The sequence below is a fragment of the Salvelinus namaycush genome, chromosome 21, assembly GCF_016432855.1.
Source record: "Salvelinus namaycush isolate Seneca chromosome 21, SaNama_1.0, whole genome shotgun sequence".
Lineage (NCBI taxonomy): Eukaryota > Metazoa > Chordata > Actinopteri > Salmoniformes > Salmonidae > Salvelinus > Salvelinus namaycush.
In genome coordinates, this window is record NC_052327.1 from 6437477 (window position 1) to 6457702 (window position 20226).

Genomic DNA, 20226 nt, shown 5'->3' on the forward strand with positions numbered 1-20226 from the left:
AAATCATTTCTTAAAAAATAACAGTCAAATACCAGGGGCTATATTATTGTGTGTCTGAGTACGAGTGCTGATTTAGGAACAGTTTTGCCTTTTAGATAACAATGAATAAGATTACTTGGACAGTGTGGGACCTGATCTTAGATCAGCACTCCTACTCCGAGACGCTTGATAGGGCACCCTATCGATCTGTACAACAAAGTGTTCCGAATAAAAGCTATGAGAATATAGAAATAATGGGCTTCGACATCATGAATGGAAAGCTTATCCCCAACTAAAACATGAAGTCAGGTCAAATTCACTTGTCGCTCCAATTTTTTTTTTTTTTGCATTTTCAACTCCTATGTATCCCTGCTGGGAATTTATTCACCTCCCAATTATTATTTTTTACGAATAAATAACATCACCGCTTTTGTGAATTCATAGTTCTTAGTCACTTCTCGTCAAGCAGTAGATAGCCTACACACCTCTATCTGGAGGATAGACTCCGGGGGAGAGGTGCAGCTCACACGGTTCACTTCCCTCTCATATTTTATTGATTCTCTGCCTTGCTATTACGCAACGGACGGTTATGCAACTGAGCAATAACCTCCACGATAACACTGAGCTGGCATCATGAAACCCAGGTGTGAAACAACAGTCACCACACACACACAACTGTAACTGGATTATATATGCGACACTTCGTTGTCCTCGATTAGATCTTGTCTAGAGCAGATCAAGAGTCTATAATCATACATTTCATTTCTGAGGGACTTGTGTGAGATCGAGATGCAGAAAGACTTGACAGATAAACAGATGGATAAACACAGGCAGGCAGACAAACAAGCGTTATTATGACACGACAGTCAATAGTGCGCTAGAGACTGTACGGACTGTTGATCATAATAATGTTAGTCCATCAACCAGCTTCCAGCACTGACAACGCATCAATCTCCAACAGTCTTTTTTTAAAATTTTTATTTTATTTTTTTACAATGGATTTGAGTGGATTTGAGGCTACAGGACCATGCCGTTGCCCCATAGGCTCCGTTGTCATATTTCGGGAACGTTTTCAAAATGTCTCCATCTTGTGGTCAATGCTGAGTAAATATTGATATCCAGTACTGTACAGTATGTTGTACTTTAAAATAAAACGTGAAACTGTCCAGCGAAAAAGCACTTCTAAAAGTTCCTTTCCTCTTAACTCATACCCAAATAATGTTGTCGACTCATATATTGGTATTTCTGGCCAAAGCATCAATTGGAGAGAATAAAACACTTAAAAACCCCCACCTCAAACATAAATCTCAAACAGACCTTTTCACAAAATCTTGCTATTTCCTCATAAAGGATGATGTCATCCTCCTGAGGAGGATGAGCTGGCCAATCAGCGATCTACTCACATTCATATTTGTAATGACCGGTAAACGCCCACACCATTCTGTTGTTGTTGGGTTCTCCGCATTTCTGATGTTTCCATCATGATGACCAACATATCCAGATGCCACAAGTGTCTTTAAGCTCTGTACATACCTTTCACTTATATGACCCTGACAATGAACAAGCATTCAACTCACACAGATGAACTGATAAAACCCACAGTTGCTCAATAGCCTAGAGTGGCTTCCCCCCAGTGTGTCATCTTCATTTGCCCCGATAATCTGAAAGCACAGAAGACGTGAAAGCAACATAGTGGTTAACTACAAGGTATTACCTTTCTCCAGTCTTGCTTTTGTTACAGCAGCGCAAATAAATGGAAAGGAGTCAAGGGGAGGATCCTACCTCATAAGGAAGCCAACTAGACTATCGGGATGCAGCCCTTGTATTAGTCAGTTGTTACACTTCATCACCACAAGAGGGACATGCAAGCGGCTGACACAGATTGGCAATAATGGGGTCTCACACACAATGTATATAAAAACATACATTTATTGTTGTGTTACTATCGGTTACTTGATCAACAATAAAATGGCAATAGGCCAAGAGATATACACATATATAGAAAGCCAAGAGAGTTTACTTTTTATGTTCAGTGGCGATTAAAATGCAATGATAAAAAACTGCAAAACTCACTGTTGGCAACACTATCCATGAACAATGCGTTTTTAATGGTGTTTTGTTATTCATTCAAAAACCCTCCTCCCAACTGGCTGTTAAAGTAGTTTAACTCGATCATTTACAAGAGGGAAAAATACTGTACATGAATCTGTATGCAAACACTCTTTTTCCAAAAGGTGAGAACACTATAGTTTTATAATAACATTCTTCTGGACAGAAAAAACAATTCACCAGTTTTCTCCCAAAACAAATGAGACAAAAAAGTAAAGCTGATGCATGGTATCTTGTCTGTCGTGACAGACCGATAGCGGTGCACTGTAAATTCTGTAAATAGTGTAGATTAAAGATTACATTAGATAATATAAATGTTGACTCTCTAGATACAAGGACAGCCACCAGTGCAGTCCACATGCATTCCTCAGCGGCCTGGACTCTTCGACCCGAAGTCACCATTCGATGTCCTTGACATCACATCTGACCCTATATCTAAATACACAGGATCCCTTTCTCACAGTAGTTCCCAGTAGTTCTCCCCCACTGACCTAGCTAGTGAGTGGCTGGCTGCCATGTCACGTTATTCATTTGGATATAAAGAAAGGAAACCATGGCAGAGTTTGGTCATCTTCTCACAGGACGCTGTTAGATGAGTAGAGGTGAATAAGTAAAACAGTTAAATACTTACTAAGAGAAACCAAACCTGCATGGACACGCACCCGATGACCAAACATTACAAGCGGAATCCAAAAATATGTGTTTCAGAGTCATACACCTGTTGTGTTTGGAAACCAAATAGTCTATTGTGCAATGCGTGTAGTAAACCCCATTAGATCTGATATGCCGGAGGCCATTGCACACTCCTATTGTGGATATATAAATCTAGAGAGGTACAGAAAAAAAACATCCGGGTACTCTGCTGGGTATTTGTGTCACGCTATCAATTATCATTTTGACATGATATAACTCTTAATTATAGGAATCTGCTGTGTCGAACTAGCACTGCTAGAGACGTCAACCTGTGAGTCCAACGTATGTGGGATCTGCCGAAACCGCTCACATTGTTCAAACCACAAAAGCACACAAACGGTCTCCATTGTCTTCAGTAAGCTTCCCTAAACTGATAGAAGCAAAGCCAACGTAAGCCATCTATTTCAGTTGCATTGATTCCAGGCAGACGGACACAGGCCATAAAGCCAAATGCTCATTCATTTGGCTATAAAGGACCACAAGCTGACTGTGTGCAGTGGTATCACCAATGCTGATGAGGCAGAGGGATGGCTATGTATCTGCAACAGTTGTAGTGAGTTCCCATGGCAGCCCATAAAACGGATATATAGTGATGGGACAATAGGCGTGTGAATCTCAGTGGTTGGGTGGTGTGGTTAGATGTTGCAGGGTTTAAGGCAGTGGCCATTCTCTATTGATCGGGAACGCTTGTCATGTATAGTGGTTAACTAGGCGAAACGCCCCAAAATGGAGGCTGAGTGGCTAACACAGTCTATTGGGAATAATACGTCCAGGTTCATGGGATCCTTTTAGTTCCAAACGAAGCTTCACTCCAGTCCAGAGAGACTCCTACATTCCACGTGCTGCTGCTGAGCACACCTACCGCCTGTTTCTTTGCACGAGGGCTGGAACTAGCCTGGTTAATCCAGACGGAACAGTGTTACCATGCTAGAACGGCTTTTTATCACGACCTGTTCTCCGCTTCGCTTCTACCTTTCCATTCCGCGCGTAGGAACGCTTCGAGTTCTACTGAACGTGCGAACATTGATCCTGTCACCCAGGCCAGAAGCAGTCAATTAGAAACACATAGGCATCTTATATTAACAAATAAAATGAAGAAGAAAAAAAAAGTAGAATTAAAGACTACAAACAAATACAAAAAAGAAAACCCAACAAGCCGTCCCTGAAACATCAAAGTCCCTCTACGCGCTGCAATAATGTTGTCCTAGCTCCCCACAACAAGTTCCACATCGGGGTTCGAGACTAAATCCTGCGTTTCCAGCTGAACGTCATTGCCAGTTATGTGCCAGAAATAATAATGGAAGCGAGAATAACTGAAAAGTGATAAAAGTTGGCTACGTACATGTTTAAGTACAGTCATTTTCATAGTTAATAATAACATTTGACATTAATTGCACATATCCAAAGGAAAAATAGTGTTTGTCCACGAAACACACAACTAAAACAGACTTCCTAGTATTCTAAGTTCTGGCTCTGCTTAAAAAATAGCAAATTACACTGGGAGTGCGTTCATGTCCGACTACTGTCTAACTTCGCATCAATGGTAATAGGAAGCGACATGGCAGCCTGGATTGATTGCAAAATCATGTACTGTATTTACGCAGTGGTAAGGACACTTCAAATGACTGTGTTACAATGCATTCACCTTGACGAACTGAAACAGATGCCTCTTATATAAACATCCAAAAGGTTGTCGCCTCAATGTATTCCTCACAATTGTCAAAATGGAGACTGCGGGGGGCAGGACTTTGGCGATTCTCAGTTTGCATAACACACTTGGTGGTTGAAAAATAATTCCAACGATGTACCTAAGAATAAAGAGCTTTTGCCTCCTTATTGGGTGGTTGAGTTCATGGTGGAGGAGAAGACGTAATGCTAAATTTGGGCTGGGTGTCTGTCCTCCTTGGGGAACCGAGGAGCCTGTATTCTTCATTCTTAATCAATCGTCCTTGGAGCCTCAACCCTCCCTTTCTCCCCCCCCCCAGTAATGGTTGACAGTGAAAGGGAGTGGGCGAGGCCTGAGAAGATTATTGGGGATGTTTAGACTAGGACTGAGCTGTAGCCTTGGGGCAAGCTTGACCACTACACTATGCACGTTGACATTCTATCTTGAAATCCATTCAAAGCTAAACTCAACTGCATTATTCAAACGTCCTAGTTCAAGGTGACAGCTCTAGTTAGGATAGCTCTGATCTGAAGGCTAAATCCCTCTGAATTCCCTATAGGACTCATGTCTTTGAGACAGTTTTGAGAGGTGGCTAGACAAACACACAGACAACAAGGGGATGTCAGAGCAACTGGAGCCAGCAGAGATTGGCTGGGCTATGTGGTCACTATCACTAGGCTTATATCCAGTCCCAGTGCTGCCGCATTACTGTCACATACTGTGAACTGAACAACAAACCCTGGCAAAGAGGACCTGTGTAATAATTGGCTAATAATGTGAAAGTAGACTCAAGTCTGAGGAGATTGGATTTTCAGATCGGGGCCCATTGAATTGAATGTGGAGATAACCTGTTGCTGTGGCAACTCCAGCTGAGAGCAATTCAAGCATCCTTTTTGACGGGTTATGTTTTTTTCCTACTTGTTCATTGAAGCTCATTGAGATTTTACCAAGCGAGGACTATTTGCCAGTTTGTAGTATTAAAGTACTTTTTGTCTCATCCGAGTACTTCATCGTACATTGAAGCAGGTTTAATTTGATAACACACACCCGCTACACTTTTTCCCACCAAAAGAAAATATACACTGGTGAAACAACTGAGCACTGCATACAATGTCATAGTCCACAATAAGGCTAATGATTTATTACAATTTTTACCATAGATTTTCCTCTCATGGTTTGGTTGCGTTGTTGAAGGGATAGGACAGAGACGAGAAGTGTAAGATCTGTTAGCATTACGACACGAGTCTAGAGAGAATTGGATGAGCGGTGAGTAGCTAGTGAGTAATGGAGCTCAGAGCGGTTGGGAGTGGGTCAGGTGTTGGGATTGGGTTAGGTGCTGCTGAGACTGGGTCAGATGCTGGGACTGTGAGTGTTGCTGCTGGAGGATGCGCACCACTCGGCTGAGCGTGTCTGTGGACGCGAAGGCCAAGTACTTGCAGCACAGCCAATCCTCCAGGCTTACGCCACAGCCCGTGTCCAGCGAGCGCTCTGCGAACTTGATCATCATCAGCGTCCTCTTCAGGTCCAGCCAGTTCTGGAGGATGGTCTCGTGCTGGCTGGAGTTGGTGCCTGAAGTCTGGCCACCGGTGTAGCTGAGCGCCTGGAAGAGGTCCTCACGGGGCCCCCAGAGCAGACACTGCAGGCAGGCCCTGGCCTCGGCCATCTGGATCCTTTCCGAGGGGTTGACGGTGAGCAGGAGGCTGGCCAGCTGCTGCAGGCCCTGGGAGTAGAGGGAGCGGGCCGGGAGTGGCGGCAGGTCAGCCCAGGTGTACTCCCTCTCCTTCAGCTCGGGTGTCTCCTCGAAGGGGTTGGGCCGGTGCAGCATCTCGTAGATGAGGATGCCCGTCTGGAACTCGTCGCACTTGCGATACTGCGTCGCTGTGACAATCTCGGGCGCCAGTCGCGACTGGTTGCACAGCGCGCTGGGGTCCACCACCAGGGGGCTCTTCTGCTTGGCCTGGGAGAAGTTGCTTATGATGAGGCGGGCAGGGCAGGTGGCGTTGGTGGCCGTGTTGGCAGCACCTGCCCCGGAGGTGGCACTGTTGCTGCTGTTATTGTTGGGCTCGAGCAGGTCCAAGTTCCAGGGGTTTCCCGGGTGACAGTGCACCAGCAGCAGGTTTTCCAGACGCAGGTCACAGTGGGTCACGTGGTAGGGCTTCATGTGCTCCAGGCCCGAGCACAGCTGTAAAAGCAGCAGGCACACCTGACGTTCGTACAGGTCCGGGTTGCGGGCGTGCCGGACTGCGCCCTCCCGGACGAAGTCAGCAACGGTCTGGAAGGGCACCTCACGGGTGATCACCACCACTCGGCTGCGCAGGCGGCCGGTGGTGCCCATGTGGTGGCCTGGGATCTGGGCCTCCTCGACATGCCTGTTCTGCATGGCATTCGTTGTTTCGACAGTCTCCTTCTTCCTCCTTGACTCCTTATCCTTTGTCTCTTTCTGCCCTTCCTCATTGTCTTCCTCTTCCTCCTCTTCCTCCTCCTCCCAGGGCAGCAGGCGGGGGGGGACGTCGGCCAGGAAGTGGCCACAGTCCTGCTGGATGTTGAAGTGGAGTGCAAGGCTCTGTCTCACCGCCAGGCTGTGGAAAAACTGCTGCTGGTTCTCCTTCACATTACACCGACAGATCTGGAGAGAGGGAGAAAGAGAAAGGCTGTCAACATCTACAACAATTTCCAGTACTAAGATATATACAGTCGCTAGAGAAAGTTTACACACCCCTTGCACAGTCTTCACATTTTCTGCCTTTTAATTTCATCTAAAAGGGGATTATACTCAATTTCTCCCCCCATCGATCTACACAACCTACTCCACATTTTCAAAATGAAAGAAAAATCATATAAATTGCATATGTCTTCACACCCCTGACACTCTTAAGGATCCTCCCTTTTTAAAATTTTCGCCTAAAATGACATGCCCAAATCTAACTGCCTGTAGCTCAGGACCTGAAGCAAGGATATGCATATTCTTGATACCATTTGAAAGGAAAAACTTTGAAGTTTGTGGAAATGTTAAATTAATGTAGGAGAATATAACACATTAGATCTGGTAAAAGATAATACAAAGGGGAAAAAAAATGTATTTTTTTTGTACCGTCATCTTTGAAATGCAAGAGAAAGGCCATAATGTATTATTCTAGCCTAGGCGCAATTCAGATTTTGGCCACTAGATGGCAGCAGTGTATGTGCAAAGTTTTAGACTGATCCAATGAACCATTGCTTACCTGTTCAAAATGTTGTATCAAGACTGCCCAAATGTGCCTAATTGGTTTATTAATACATTTTCAAGTTCATAACTGTGCACACTCCTCAAACAATAGCATGGTATTATTTCACTGTAATAGCTACTGTAAATTGGACAGTACAGTTAGATTAACAAGAATTTAAGATTTCTGCCCACATCAGATATGTCTATGTCCTGGGAAATGTTCATGCTAATCACATTAGCCTACGTTAGCTCAACCGTCCCGCACCTTTGGCAGCCATAACAGCTGTGAATAATTTTTATTCTAGCAACTTTGTACAACTCTTAGGGCAACATACAGTGCATTCAGAAAATATTCAGACCCTTCCCTTTCTCCACATTTTGCTACGTTACAGCCTTATTCTAAAATTGATTACATCTTTTTTCCCCTCATGAATCTACACACAATACCCCATAATGACAAAGTCAAAGCAGGTTTTTAGACATTTTAGCAAATGCATAAAAAAAATAAAAAAATAATACTTTATTTACATAAGTATTCAGACTCAAAATTGAGCTCAGGTGCATTCTGTTTCCATTGATCATCCGTGATATGTTTCTACAACTTCATTGGATTCACCTATGGTAAATGCAATTGATTTGGTAAGGCACACACCTGTCCATATAAGGTCCCACAGTTGACAGTGCATGTCAGAGCAAAAACCAACCCACGAGGTCGGAGAAATTGTCCGTAGAGCTCCGAGACAGGATTGTGTCGAGGCACAGATCAGGGAAGGGTACCAAAACATTTCTGCAGCATTGAAGGTCCCCAAGAACACAGTGGCCTCCATCATTCTTAAATGGAACTAGTTTAGAACCACCGAGACTCTTCCTAGAGATAACCACCCGTCCAAACTGAGCAATCGGGGGAGAAGGGCCTTAGTCAGGGAGGTGACCAAGAACCCGATGGTCATTCTGACAGAGTTCCTCTGTGGAGATGGGAGAACCTTCAAGAAGGACTAATCTCTGCAGCACTCCACCAATCAGGCCTTTATGGTAGAGTGGCCAGACGGAAGCCACTTTGGCCACGACAGCCCACTTGGAGTTTGCCAAAAGGCACCTAAAGACTCTCAGACTATGAGAAACAAGATTCTCTGGTCTGATGAAACAAAGATTGAACTCTTTGGCCTGAATGCCGAATACCACCCTACGGTGAAGCATGGTGGTGGCAGCATCATGCTGTGGGGGTATTTTTCAGCCGCAGGGACTGGGAGACTAGTCAGGATCGAGGGAAAGATACATTTGTTTGGTTATTTTTACCCCTTTTTCTCCCCAATTTCGTGAAATCCAAAATAGTGGTTACAATTGCTGCAACTCCCATACGGATTCGGGAGAGGCGAAGGTTGAGAGGCATGTGTCCTCCGAAACACAACCCTGCCAAGCTGCACTACTTCTTGACACACTGCTCGCTTAACCCGGAAGACAGCCACACCAATGTGTCAGAGGAAACTACGTACAACTGACGACCATGTCAGTGTGCATGCACCCGACCCACCACATGAGTCGCTAAACGTGAATGGACAAGGACATCTCGGCCTGCCAAACCCTCTCCTAACCCAGACGACGCTGGGCCAATTGTGCACCGCCTCATGGGTCTCCCGGTAACGGCCGGCTGCGACACAGCCCGGAATCGAACACGGATCTGTAGTGACGCTGTACGCGCTGCGAAACAGCCGTAGACCACTGCGCCACTCGGGAGGCCCCAAGGGAAAGATGAATGACATAAAGTACAGAGATATCTTTGATGAAAACCTGCTCCAGAGCGTTCAGAACGTCAGACTGGGGTGAAGGTTCACCATCCAACAGGACAATGACCCTAAGCACACAGCCAAGACAACGCAGGAGTGGCTTCGGGAAAAGTGTCTGAATGTCGTTGAGTGGCCCAGCCAGAGCCCGGACTTGAACCCAATCGAAGATCTCTGAGGAGAGGATCTACAGAGAAGAATGGGAGAAACTCCCCAAATACAGGTGTGCCAAACTTGTAGCGTCGTACCCAAGACTTGAGAATGTAATTGTTGCCAAAGGTGCTTCAAAGTGTCTGAATACTTATGTACATGTGATTTCAGTCTTTATTTTTAATACATTTGCAAATACTTCAAAAACATATTTTTGCTTTGTCGTTATGGGGTGTAGCTTGTTGAGGGGAAAAAAACAATTTATTACATTTTAAAATAAGGCTGTAACGTAACAAAATGTGGAAAATGTGAAGGGGTCTGAATACTTTCTGAATACACTGTATATCCATTGTTTTGTCAAAATTGCTCAAGCTCAGTAAATTTGGTTGGGAATCATTGATGGACAGCGATATTCAAACCTTATCTCTGATTTTTTTTAAAGCAGATTTAAGTCAGGACGGAGACTGGACCATTCAGGAACACTCAACACATCTTGGAGAGCCATTCTGGTGTGTAGACTTTCACCTGGCACAGTATTTCAGTCATGATACACAAAGATATCAATACGGAAGCCCAGTTTTTAGATAGTCTAAAGCAGGGCTGCTTTTGAGTGGGCGAGTGTGGAGCAGAGCATTTTTATTTATTTATTTAACCTTTATTTAACTAGGGAAGTCAGTTAAGGACAAATTCTTATTGACAATGATGGCCTACACCTGCCAAACCCGGACGATGCTGGGCCAAGTGTGCGCCGCCCTATGGGACTCCCAATCACAGCCGCTTGTGATACAGCCTGGACTCCAACCAGGGTGTCGGTAGTGACGCCTCTAGCACTGAGGTGCAGTGCCTTTCTCCGGCTCTGGGCATGCTCGGCCTAGCATTTTCTATTTCCTTTATCACTATTCTTTTAATTCAGCCTATCCGGTTGTAATTGTTTAGCCTACCCCACCCACACTAGCCTATATGTAGTGTCTATTCTACTTTCTACCATTAGGATATATGTAGATTCTATTTTGAAGGACTTCAAATGCATTAGTGGATTTTTTTTAGGTAGGCAATACATAGGCTACTGTAAAATGTATTTGAGTTTTTCTTGGAGTAGAAACACCATAATATAAATCTATTTAATTAAGCTAAAATATCTTTAAAAAATCCTAAACAATAAAAGGCAAGTATCAGCTTCTTTTCATAAATAAAAGGGAATATATAATCTCAAACTGCAGCGGGTAAATGATTTGGCCACAGATGATTGGAGAAATAAAACAAGTAGCCAGCCAGTATGGTGCAATAAACTTTGGTGAACTATTTACCGGAAATATATACATATAGGAACAAATCAGACAGAATACCAGGATGCACATCTGCACCGTGCTTCGACTACTAACTCATACACACATTACATCTGAAACGGTTCATTAGAGACGGCAACCCGTCAGTCCCCACAAAATGTGTTTAGGGCTCCATCTACATTCATTCCACCTGGGCCTATGTCCCGCTCTGAAAAACAAGCCCTTAGATCTCCAGAATGACACCTCTATAGTTATAGGGAGGTGCTGCCATTGTACACGACTACACTGTCTATAATACTGAAGTACCTAGGCAACTGTATGGTCAGACGTTCTATAAAAAGACTCACTACAAACACCACTGAGAGCATGTGCAATGGTGATACCAACAGAAGAGAACACAGATTATTGGTGCATAAAAACAGCTCCACGGCAGTAATCTGCAGTCCCTAATATACAGTTCAATTATCTAAAACCCCTAAGGGACAATTTTTTTGGGGGCGAATTGTAATATCAGACCAGGTTTAGCAGAATACGACATTACACCCTACAGTGTTAAAACAGCAACCCCAGTGTTTAGTGTATAAAACCTAAATGCCTTTCGCATTTAAACAGTGTTACACAAAAGTGTTTAGTTATGTGTTCAGATCCTAAACACTTGGTTTTACAGTGAAAGCAATTCCCTTATGAATTCACGTTACATCCCTACATTGATTGTATTGATGGAAAAAACTTGATTTACCCTGTGTACACACATTTCATTCTCGCTCACAATCAAGGACGGCTGTGTATTCCCTCCAGCAGTGAAGTGTAGCAGTCTGTAGCCATGTCAGACTGTCCTACTGGACTCTGTGCCGGTCCCTACTTACTCTGTAGCCATGTGAGGCTGTCCTACTGGACTCTGTGCCGGTCCCTACTTACTCTGTAGCCATGTGAGACTGTCCTACTGGACTCTGTGCCGGTCCCTACTTACTCTGTAGCCATGTGAGACTGTCCTACTGGACTCTGTGCCGGTCCCTACTTACTCTGTAGCCATGTGAGACTGTCCTACTGGACTCTGTGCCGGTCCCTACTTACTCTGTAGCCATGTGAGGCTGTCCTACTGGACTCTGTGCCGGTCCCTACTTACTCTGTAGCCATGTGAGACTGTCCTACTGGACTCTGTGCCGGTCCCTACTTACTCTGTAGCCATGTGAGGCTGTCCTACTGGACTCTGTGCCGGTCCCTACTTACTCTGTAGCCATGTGAGGCTGTCCTACTGGACTCTGTGCCGGTCCCTACTTACTCTGTAGCCATGTGAGGCTGTCCTACTGGACTCTGTGCCGGTCCCTACTTACTCTGTAGCCATGTGAGACTGTCCTACTGGACTCTGTGCCGGTCCCTACTTACTCTGTAGCCATGTGAGACTGTCCTACTGGACTCTGTGCCGGTCCCTACTTACTCTGTAGCCATGTGAGACTGTCCTACTGGACTCTGTGCCGGTCCCTACTTACTCTGTAGCCATGTGAGGCTGTCCTACTGGACTCTGTGCCGGTCCCTACTTAGTCTGTAGTCATGTGAGATTGTCCTACTGGACTCTGTGCCGGTCCCTACTTACTCTGTAGCCATGTGAGACTGTCCTACTGGACTCTGTGCCGGTCCCTACTTACTCTGTAGCCATGTCAGACTGTCCTACTGGACTCTGTGCCGGTCCCTACTTACTCTGTAGCCATGTGAGGCTGTCCTACTGGACTCTGTGCCGGTCCCTACTTACTCTGTAGCCATGTGAGACTGTCCTACTGGACTCTGTGCCGGACCCGAATTAAAAGTGATAGATTTTTGAGAAATAGCATCCACACACTTTGCGGCTGCTTCATCAATGTATTTTTCAATGTTAAGCTTTTTAAATATATTCCATTCTCCTTTCTCTTGTTTATATTATGGCTATATTCCCACTAACACTCCTTTATGTAATCAAGCTTTTTAAAATGTGCATTTCTCTGTCTTTATAATAATAATAAAACGAATATTTCATTTGTAGCGAGCATTTCCCACGCTCAATGCACATGTGAAGCCTGTTGGTGTTTGCTGTGCGCAAATCATTTGATCGCTGGAGCTTGATTTCATTTATTCCCTTTTATTCATGAAAAAAAAGCTGATACTGGCCTTTATTATTTACAATTTGTTGAAGATATTTGAGCTTAATTAAAATGTATTTATATTATGGTGTTTCCATTCCAAGAAAAAACAATATACGTTATACAGTAGCCTATGTATTGCCTACCTAAAAGCTCAATTTATCGTAGAAAGTAGAATATAAACTATATATAGGCTACTGTGGGTAGGGTAGGCTAAATAATGACAACTGAATAGGCCTAATTAAAATAATAGTGATGAAGGAAGTGATAAATGCTAGGCAGAGAATGCTTGTGGCTGAGCATTACAAGAGCAAAATTAGAGGTCAAATTACGCTCTGCTCCTCGCTCCACACTTGCCCACTTACACACTCTGGCATTCAAAAGCAGCACGGTTTTAGGCTATCAAAGAACTGTCAATCATATCAATGGATGGCTGCAGGAATCATTACACGGTCTGACGAGCTGCATAACAAATGAGGCCTAATTAGGCAAAGAACAATTAAGCCATTTGAAAGAGATACTAAGTTATTCAAATAATAGACGGCGTAGTTCAAACGCGATCATTCCAAGAGGCTACTTTTTTTCTATAACTTGTCCTTGTGGTAAAAAATGATGTGGGTAAAACAAAGTGCGAATGAAAAGTACGAATCTCGGAGCATCGTAGCACCACTAGGTGCAAAAACTCGACTTACCCAGTTGCGGCCCAATTTTTGGAAGCAAACCATTCGATTTCGTCCCTACGTTATATCGGCATCGAACATGTCACCCTCCCTAGGAGAGGGGGTGAACCTCGACAATTTACTGTTAAAATGAGAGGCTGCCTGGATCTTTAATTAAAAGACCCTTGCTTCTCTCGCTCTCAACGCAGACTTTGATCTGAAGCCATTCTTGTGATTGTGATTTTGCTATTGTAAATGTTTGTAGGCCTATGTTGCTAAATTGTATCTATAAATCGTATGCTATCCATTCATGTTTTTGGTACGTTATTTTTATATCTGAGAATTAACCAATGATATCAGGCCACACCCGGCCATGATTACAGACACCTGTGTGTGTCCTTTGACACTATATAAACTAGTGACCTGCAGTGTTTGTCATTATACCCTGATGAAGACAGCTTGTCTGTTGAAACATTGGATATTAGGTTATAACATTTTTGCATCTGAGCGCATAGAGTGTGCGGCTCTCCTTTAAAATTTTCAAGTGTTCTACTCCGCTAGCCAGCACCTCGCCTAAACAGGTGTGCGTTTCTTTCGACCTCTAGATGGCTTTTTTTGTTTTGCCTTGAGCTTCAGGGTTTTTGTATTTTTATGCTAAAGATGCGGCAATGGCTTCGGACTTTTGTGAACGCACTAGACTAAAGTACAGAGGCGTCACACGCCTCATACAATATGCATTAACCAAATCCAAAACGAGAGCTCTCCAAAACCTTGCAAGAAATAGAATTTCCTCTAAGGGTCCATGATCAACATATTCACTTTTTTTTTTTTTTTTTTTTTAAGAGGCCCTGATAGAACACTGTCAGATTGTGAAAAACATACTTCTGTAACTTCAGTCAGAAAATGTTCTGCTCTCTCTCTCTAAATCCACAGGGAAGGTCCAGAGAAAGAGAGATTCTCTATGTCTCGTCCCTTTCTTCCGATGTGCATCATTGTTCCATTTCATCATCTTGTGCATAGCTGCGAGAGGAGAGCGCACGCTTGTCACAGGCATTGGCGGGAGCGCTTCTCTTCTCATAAACCCCCAGGGACACCATGTGCAGCTCACTGTCGCTCTCATTCTCCCCACTTTGATCAAAGCACACAGAACACAGGGAGCAGTCATTCTCCCACAGGCCACATTCTCTGACTGCAGCACCCTGAACGAGACAATCAAAGGAACTGAATACAGATGTAGTGGGCAGTGGTTCATTTGACATGTATATACGATCATATAAATGCCTCACGTGCGGCTTAGTAATACGACGAAGCAATTCGCCTATTAAAACGTTTATCTGACTCCATAAAGATGATTTAGCAATATGCAATAACACTACAGTTGAGTTACAGTAATAGGCAATGTCTGAGAATGGAATTCTAAATACAAGTGTATTTCATTACTTTGTCAAATGAATAGATTCATATAAAAGGAATACCCTTAAACAAGGCAATACTGACATTAACAAAGCATAATTCTAGGCATGAACAAAGAGATGCCTACTAGGCCAGAGGCCTAGGAAATGAGAATTTATCATACGACCTTCCTCCATTAACTGGAAACGGGATAAGAGAGAGAAAAAGCATTTCATTCCAACTATAACATCTGAAACTGTAACCTTTCAACCCAAAACCAACCGCCATTCACCAATCAAACCATGCCAAGTTTACAGTAACCTAAACACTCCCAGGCCCTATCTCCACAGGGGGCCACATCATTTAAGAGCTTGTGTGGGGGATTAGACCAATGTAAATAAAACAGAAATCCCGAGAGGACAATAAAACCTCAGAGAAATTTAGAGTTCACCCTGTCCAGATTCAAGTTAGCACAGAAATCATCCATCCATATAGACAGCATCAGAGTTATCCCTAGTGAACAGTAACTACAGAGATCACACATCCATATAGACAGCATCAGTTATCCCTAGTGAACAGTAACTACAGAGATCATACATCCATATAGACAGCATCAGTTATCCCTAGTGAACAGTAACTACAGAGATCATACATCCATATAGACAGCATCAGTTATCCCTAGTGAACAGTAACTACAGAGATCATACATCCATATAGACAGCATCAGTTATCCCTAGTGAACAGTAACTACAGAGATCATACATCCATATAGACAGCATCAGAGTTATCCTCAGTGAACAGTTACCACAGAGACCATACATCAATATAGACAGCATCAGTTATCCCTAGTGAACAGTAACTACAGAGATCATACATCCATATAGACAGCATCAGTTATCCCTAGTGAACAGTAACTACAGAGATCATACATCCATATAGACAGCATCAGTTATCCCTAGTGAACAGTAACTACAGAGATCATACCCCCATATAGATACCATCAGAGTTATCCTCAGAGAACAGTTACTACAGAGATCACACATCCATATAGACAGCATCAGTTATCCCTAGTGAACAGTAACTACAGAGATCATACATCCATATAGACAGCATCAGAGTTATCCTCAGTGAACAGTTACCACAGAGGTCACACATCCATATAGACAGCATCAGTTATCCCTAGTGAACAGTAACTACAGAGATCACACACCCATATAGACAGCATCAGTTATCCCTAGTGATCAGTAACTACAGAGATCATACATCCATATAGACAGCATCAGAGTTATCCCTAGTGAACAGTAACTACAGAGATCATACATCCATATAGACAGCATCCGTTATCCCTAGTGAACAGTAACTACAGAAATCATCCATCCATATAGACAGCATCAGAGTTATCCCTAGTGAACAGTAACTACAGAGATCACACATCCATATAGACAGCATCAGAGTTATCCTCAGTGAACAGTAACTACAGAGATCATACATCCATATAGACAGCATCAGTTATCCCTAGTGAACAGTAACTACAGAGATCATACATCCATATAGACAGCATCAGTTATCCCTAGTGAACAGTTACCACAGATATCATACATCTATATAGACAGCATCAGAGTTATCCTCAGTGAACACGTTTTAGAAAGGATAATTATATAGTATCCATGGTTGGTATCTATCACTCAGTCCTCTGGATACTGTAACAGAGATACATTTTGGCTGCTCAGAGGGCATTGTCCTTTGTTTCTGGACCATTTGCCATGCAATGGTCTAAACAGGGTGAAATATAGGACAGCATAACCCCTGGGCTTTCGGTTGTACTATAGTTGTATTTCATATTGGTGAGCTGTTACTGGATGGTTATTACAATAACAAATTAATGTTGTGGCTCTGTCAAAAATCGACACTCCGGAAACCTCTGAATATGTCATTCAGAATAATTTCTTGTGGACTATACAGGTTGATGTGTTTAAGTTCTAACATTGTGGCTATTTTGGGCAAATCAATGTTCGTCTGAAAGTTTGCCTACTTGGGAAACAGGACAACAAATCTAGAAGTGCACACTGATGACTAAACTAAAACAGAATGGACATACAACAACTTTGTCTCAACAGTAATAGGCATTCGTTGTCCGTCCTTTGAATTGAAAATAATAGGTATGAGTGACCCTGACAGTTCTATATAGCCTAGAGCTATATTTATTTATTTCCTTACTTTCCTCATCACTTTTGTTATGAGATGATGAGAGTCAGTGTGACAGTTTATTTGCACCCACAGGGTTGTTTGAACTGTGAAGTGATTCAATGCTAGAAATAGTCACTCGCACTGTCCGTGGTACACTTCTCTGCGAGAATAAGGCTAGATACCAAACCAGGGTTGGGATCAATTTATTATCAGAAATGCACACCGCATTGAAATTCAATTTGAATTTGATTTGCCTAGTTGAATTAATTCAAAAATGGACTTAAATGGAATTGAGTGATTTTTCCCTAAGGAAGTTCAATTGAAATGCATTGAATTGGTATCAAGTATAGAGCTATCAGAAGCCTAACCTTGAAATAGAAATTGCTTTCCAAAAACCTTTTGAAGATATGACGCGCTCCTGCAAATCTGTGAAAAGCTGACTGACTGCGAATAATAAACACACTGTTAAATAGTCATGACTCAAATGCATAAACAGATCCATTTTGTTGATGTGTTGAGGGAACAGAGAGCACCATATCTTCCTGCACACAACCGGGGCACATTGACATAACTTTTTTAATTGGGTCGCTCGGCTATTATGACTGCATGTGGATGCTCTTGTTTGTCTTATTTCTCGGGGAAATCGTCCGGGAAAAGCACTCCTTCTCTTGAGCCTGCCCTTAACTTGGAGGGAGAAGGCTTTGAAGTGCTGTGTGGAGCGCTGAGGGTTTTTCTGCCATGTAAATAATGCAGCCGCTATGAGCCTTCAGAGAGTATTCTCACACCCCTTGACTTATTCCACATTTTGTTGTGTTACAGCCTGAATTCAAATGGATTAAATCAAATAAAAATCTCACGCATCTACACACAAAACTAAAAATATGAAGAGTGGTACTCAGTGATGTGTTGGATTTTCCCCAAACATAACGCTTTGTATTCAGGACATGGTTAATTTTTCTTTGACACATTTTTGGCAGTATTACTGTAGTGCCTTATCGTAAACAGGATGCATGTTTTGTAATATTTCTATTCTGTGCAGGCTTCCTTCTTTTCAATCTGTCATTTAGGTCAGTATTGTGGAGTAACTACAATGCTGTTGATCCATCCTCAATGTTCTCCAATCACAGCCATTAAACTCTGTAACTGTTTTTAAGTCACCATTGGCCTCATGGTGACATCCCTGAGAGGTTTCCTTCCTCTCCGGCAACTGAGTTAGGAAGGATGCCTTAATCTTTGTAGCGACTGGGTGTATTGAAACACCATCCAAAGTGTTATTACTAACTTCACCATGCTCAATGTTTGCTTCTTTTTTCACAAATATATATCAATAGTTGCCCTTTGCGAGGGATTGTAAAACATCCCTGGTCTTTGTGGTTGAATCTGTGTTTGATAATTGTATGGGGTACAGAGATGAGTTGGTCATTAACAAATCATGTTAAACACTGTTTTGCACACAGTCCATGCAACGTATTATGTGACTTGTTAAGCAAATGTTTATTCCTGAACTTATTTAGGCTTGCCATAACAAAGGGGTTGAATACTTATTGATTCAAGACATTTCAACTTTTAATCTATTTTAAATTCAGACGGTAACATTACAGAATGTGGAAAAAGTGTGAATACTTTCTGAAGGCACTGTATCTCCAGGTCCATGCTCATATTCAGTTCCCATCCGGCAGGCCGCCCACGCACGCTAATGTAGCCGTTTTAGAGAGAATGCTAATGAAAAGTCTTGCCACCAGTTTCCCCAGCTGTCAATCAACCAGATCAACCCACATTGATCTTTCTCGCTCTACTACAGGGTTTCCCAAACCCGTTTCTCGGGACACCAAGGGGTGCACATTTGGGTTTCTGCCCTAACACTACACAGCTGATTCAAATAATCAACTAATCATCAAGCTGTGATCATTTGAATCAGTTGTGTAGTGTTAGGGGGAAAAAACTAAACGTGCACCACTTGGGGTCCTTAGGACCGAATTTAGGAAACACTGCTCCACTGGTTGTAAAGTTTTGGTCCCATGTTTCATGAGCTGAAATAAAAGATCCCAGAATTTTTCCAAGACGCACAAAAAAAGCTAATTTCTCTAGAATTCTGTGCACAAATGTGTTTACTTCCCTGTGTGTGAACATTTCTCCTTTGCCAAGATAATCCATCCAGCTGACAGGTGTGGCATATCAAGAAGCTAATTAAACAGCATGGCCATTACACAGGTGCACCTTGTGCCGGGGACAATAAAAGGCCACTTTAAAATGTGCAGTTTTGTCACACAACAATGCCACAGATGTCTCAAATTTTGAGGGAGCGTGCAATTGGCATGCAGACTGTAGGAATGTCCACCTGAGTTGTTGCCAGAGAATTTAATCTTAATTTCTCTACCATAAGCCTTCTGCAACGTCATTTTAGAGAATTTGGCAGTACGTCCAACTGGCATCACAACCGCAGACCACTTGTAAACACGCCAGCCCAGGACCTCCAAATACGGCTTCTTCACCTGTGGGATCGTCTGAGACTAGACACCAGATGAAACGGAGGTGTATTTCTGTCTGTAATAAAGTAATTTTGTGGGGAAAAACTCATTCTGATTGGATGGGCCTATGCCCTCCCAGGCCCACCAATGGCTGCGCCCCTGCCCAGTCATGTGAAATCCATAGATTAGGGCCTAGCAAATGTATTTCAATTGACTGATTTCCTATAATGAACTGTAACTCAGTAAAATCGTTGAAATGGTTCCAGGTAGCGTTTACATTTTTGTTCAGTATAGATGATGCATGTATGAACTACACACTGACACATCCAGATCAAAGCGGGAGGTTTAAAAAAGACTTACTAGTTGCCAAAGTTCCAGAGCATGTCTTTCACTGTGTGCTATGTGATAGTTACTACAATAAAATGGTTCCCTTGGTAATATTTTCTTTTCAAAGCTAAGAAATTCACTTCAGCGGGAGGGTAGTTGAGAGAGGACAGCGCTGGTGACTTCCAAGCCATGGCAACAAGAGACATGTGG

The 20226-nt window shown here is 43.0% G+C and overlaps 1 protein-coding gene across 1 annotated transcript in view; it reads right to left on the minus strand.

Moving 5' to 3' along the window:
• Positions 1 to 1890: 1890 nt before the first annotated feature.
• peak1 (pseudopodium-enriched atypical kinase 1) overlaps positions 1891 to 20226 on the minus strand; it is a 54412-nt gene continuing 36076 nt past the window's right edge. The window contains exon 4 of the mRNA XM_039017094.1: positions 1891 to 7073. Within this exon, the coding sequence (XP_038873022.1) occupies positions 5739 to 7073 (1335 nt within the window). The 3' untranslated portion in view covers positions 1891 to 5738. The remainder of the gene's footprint in view (positions 7074 to 20226) is intronic.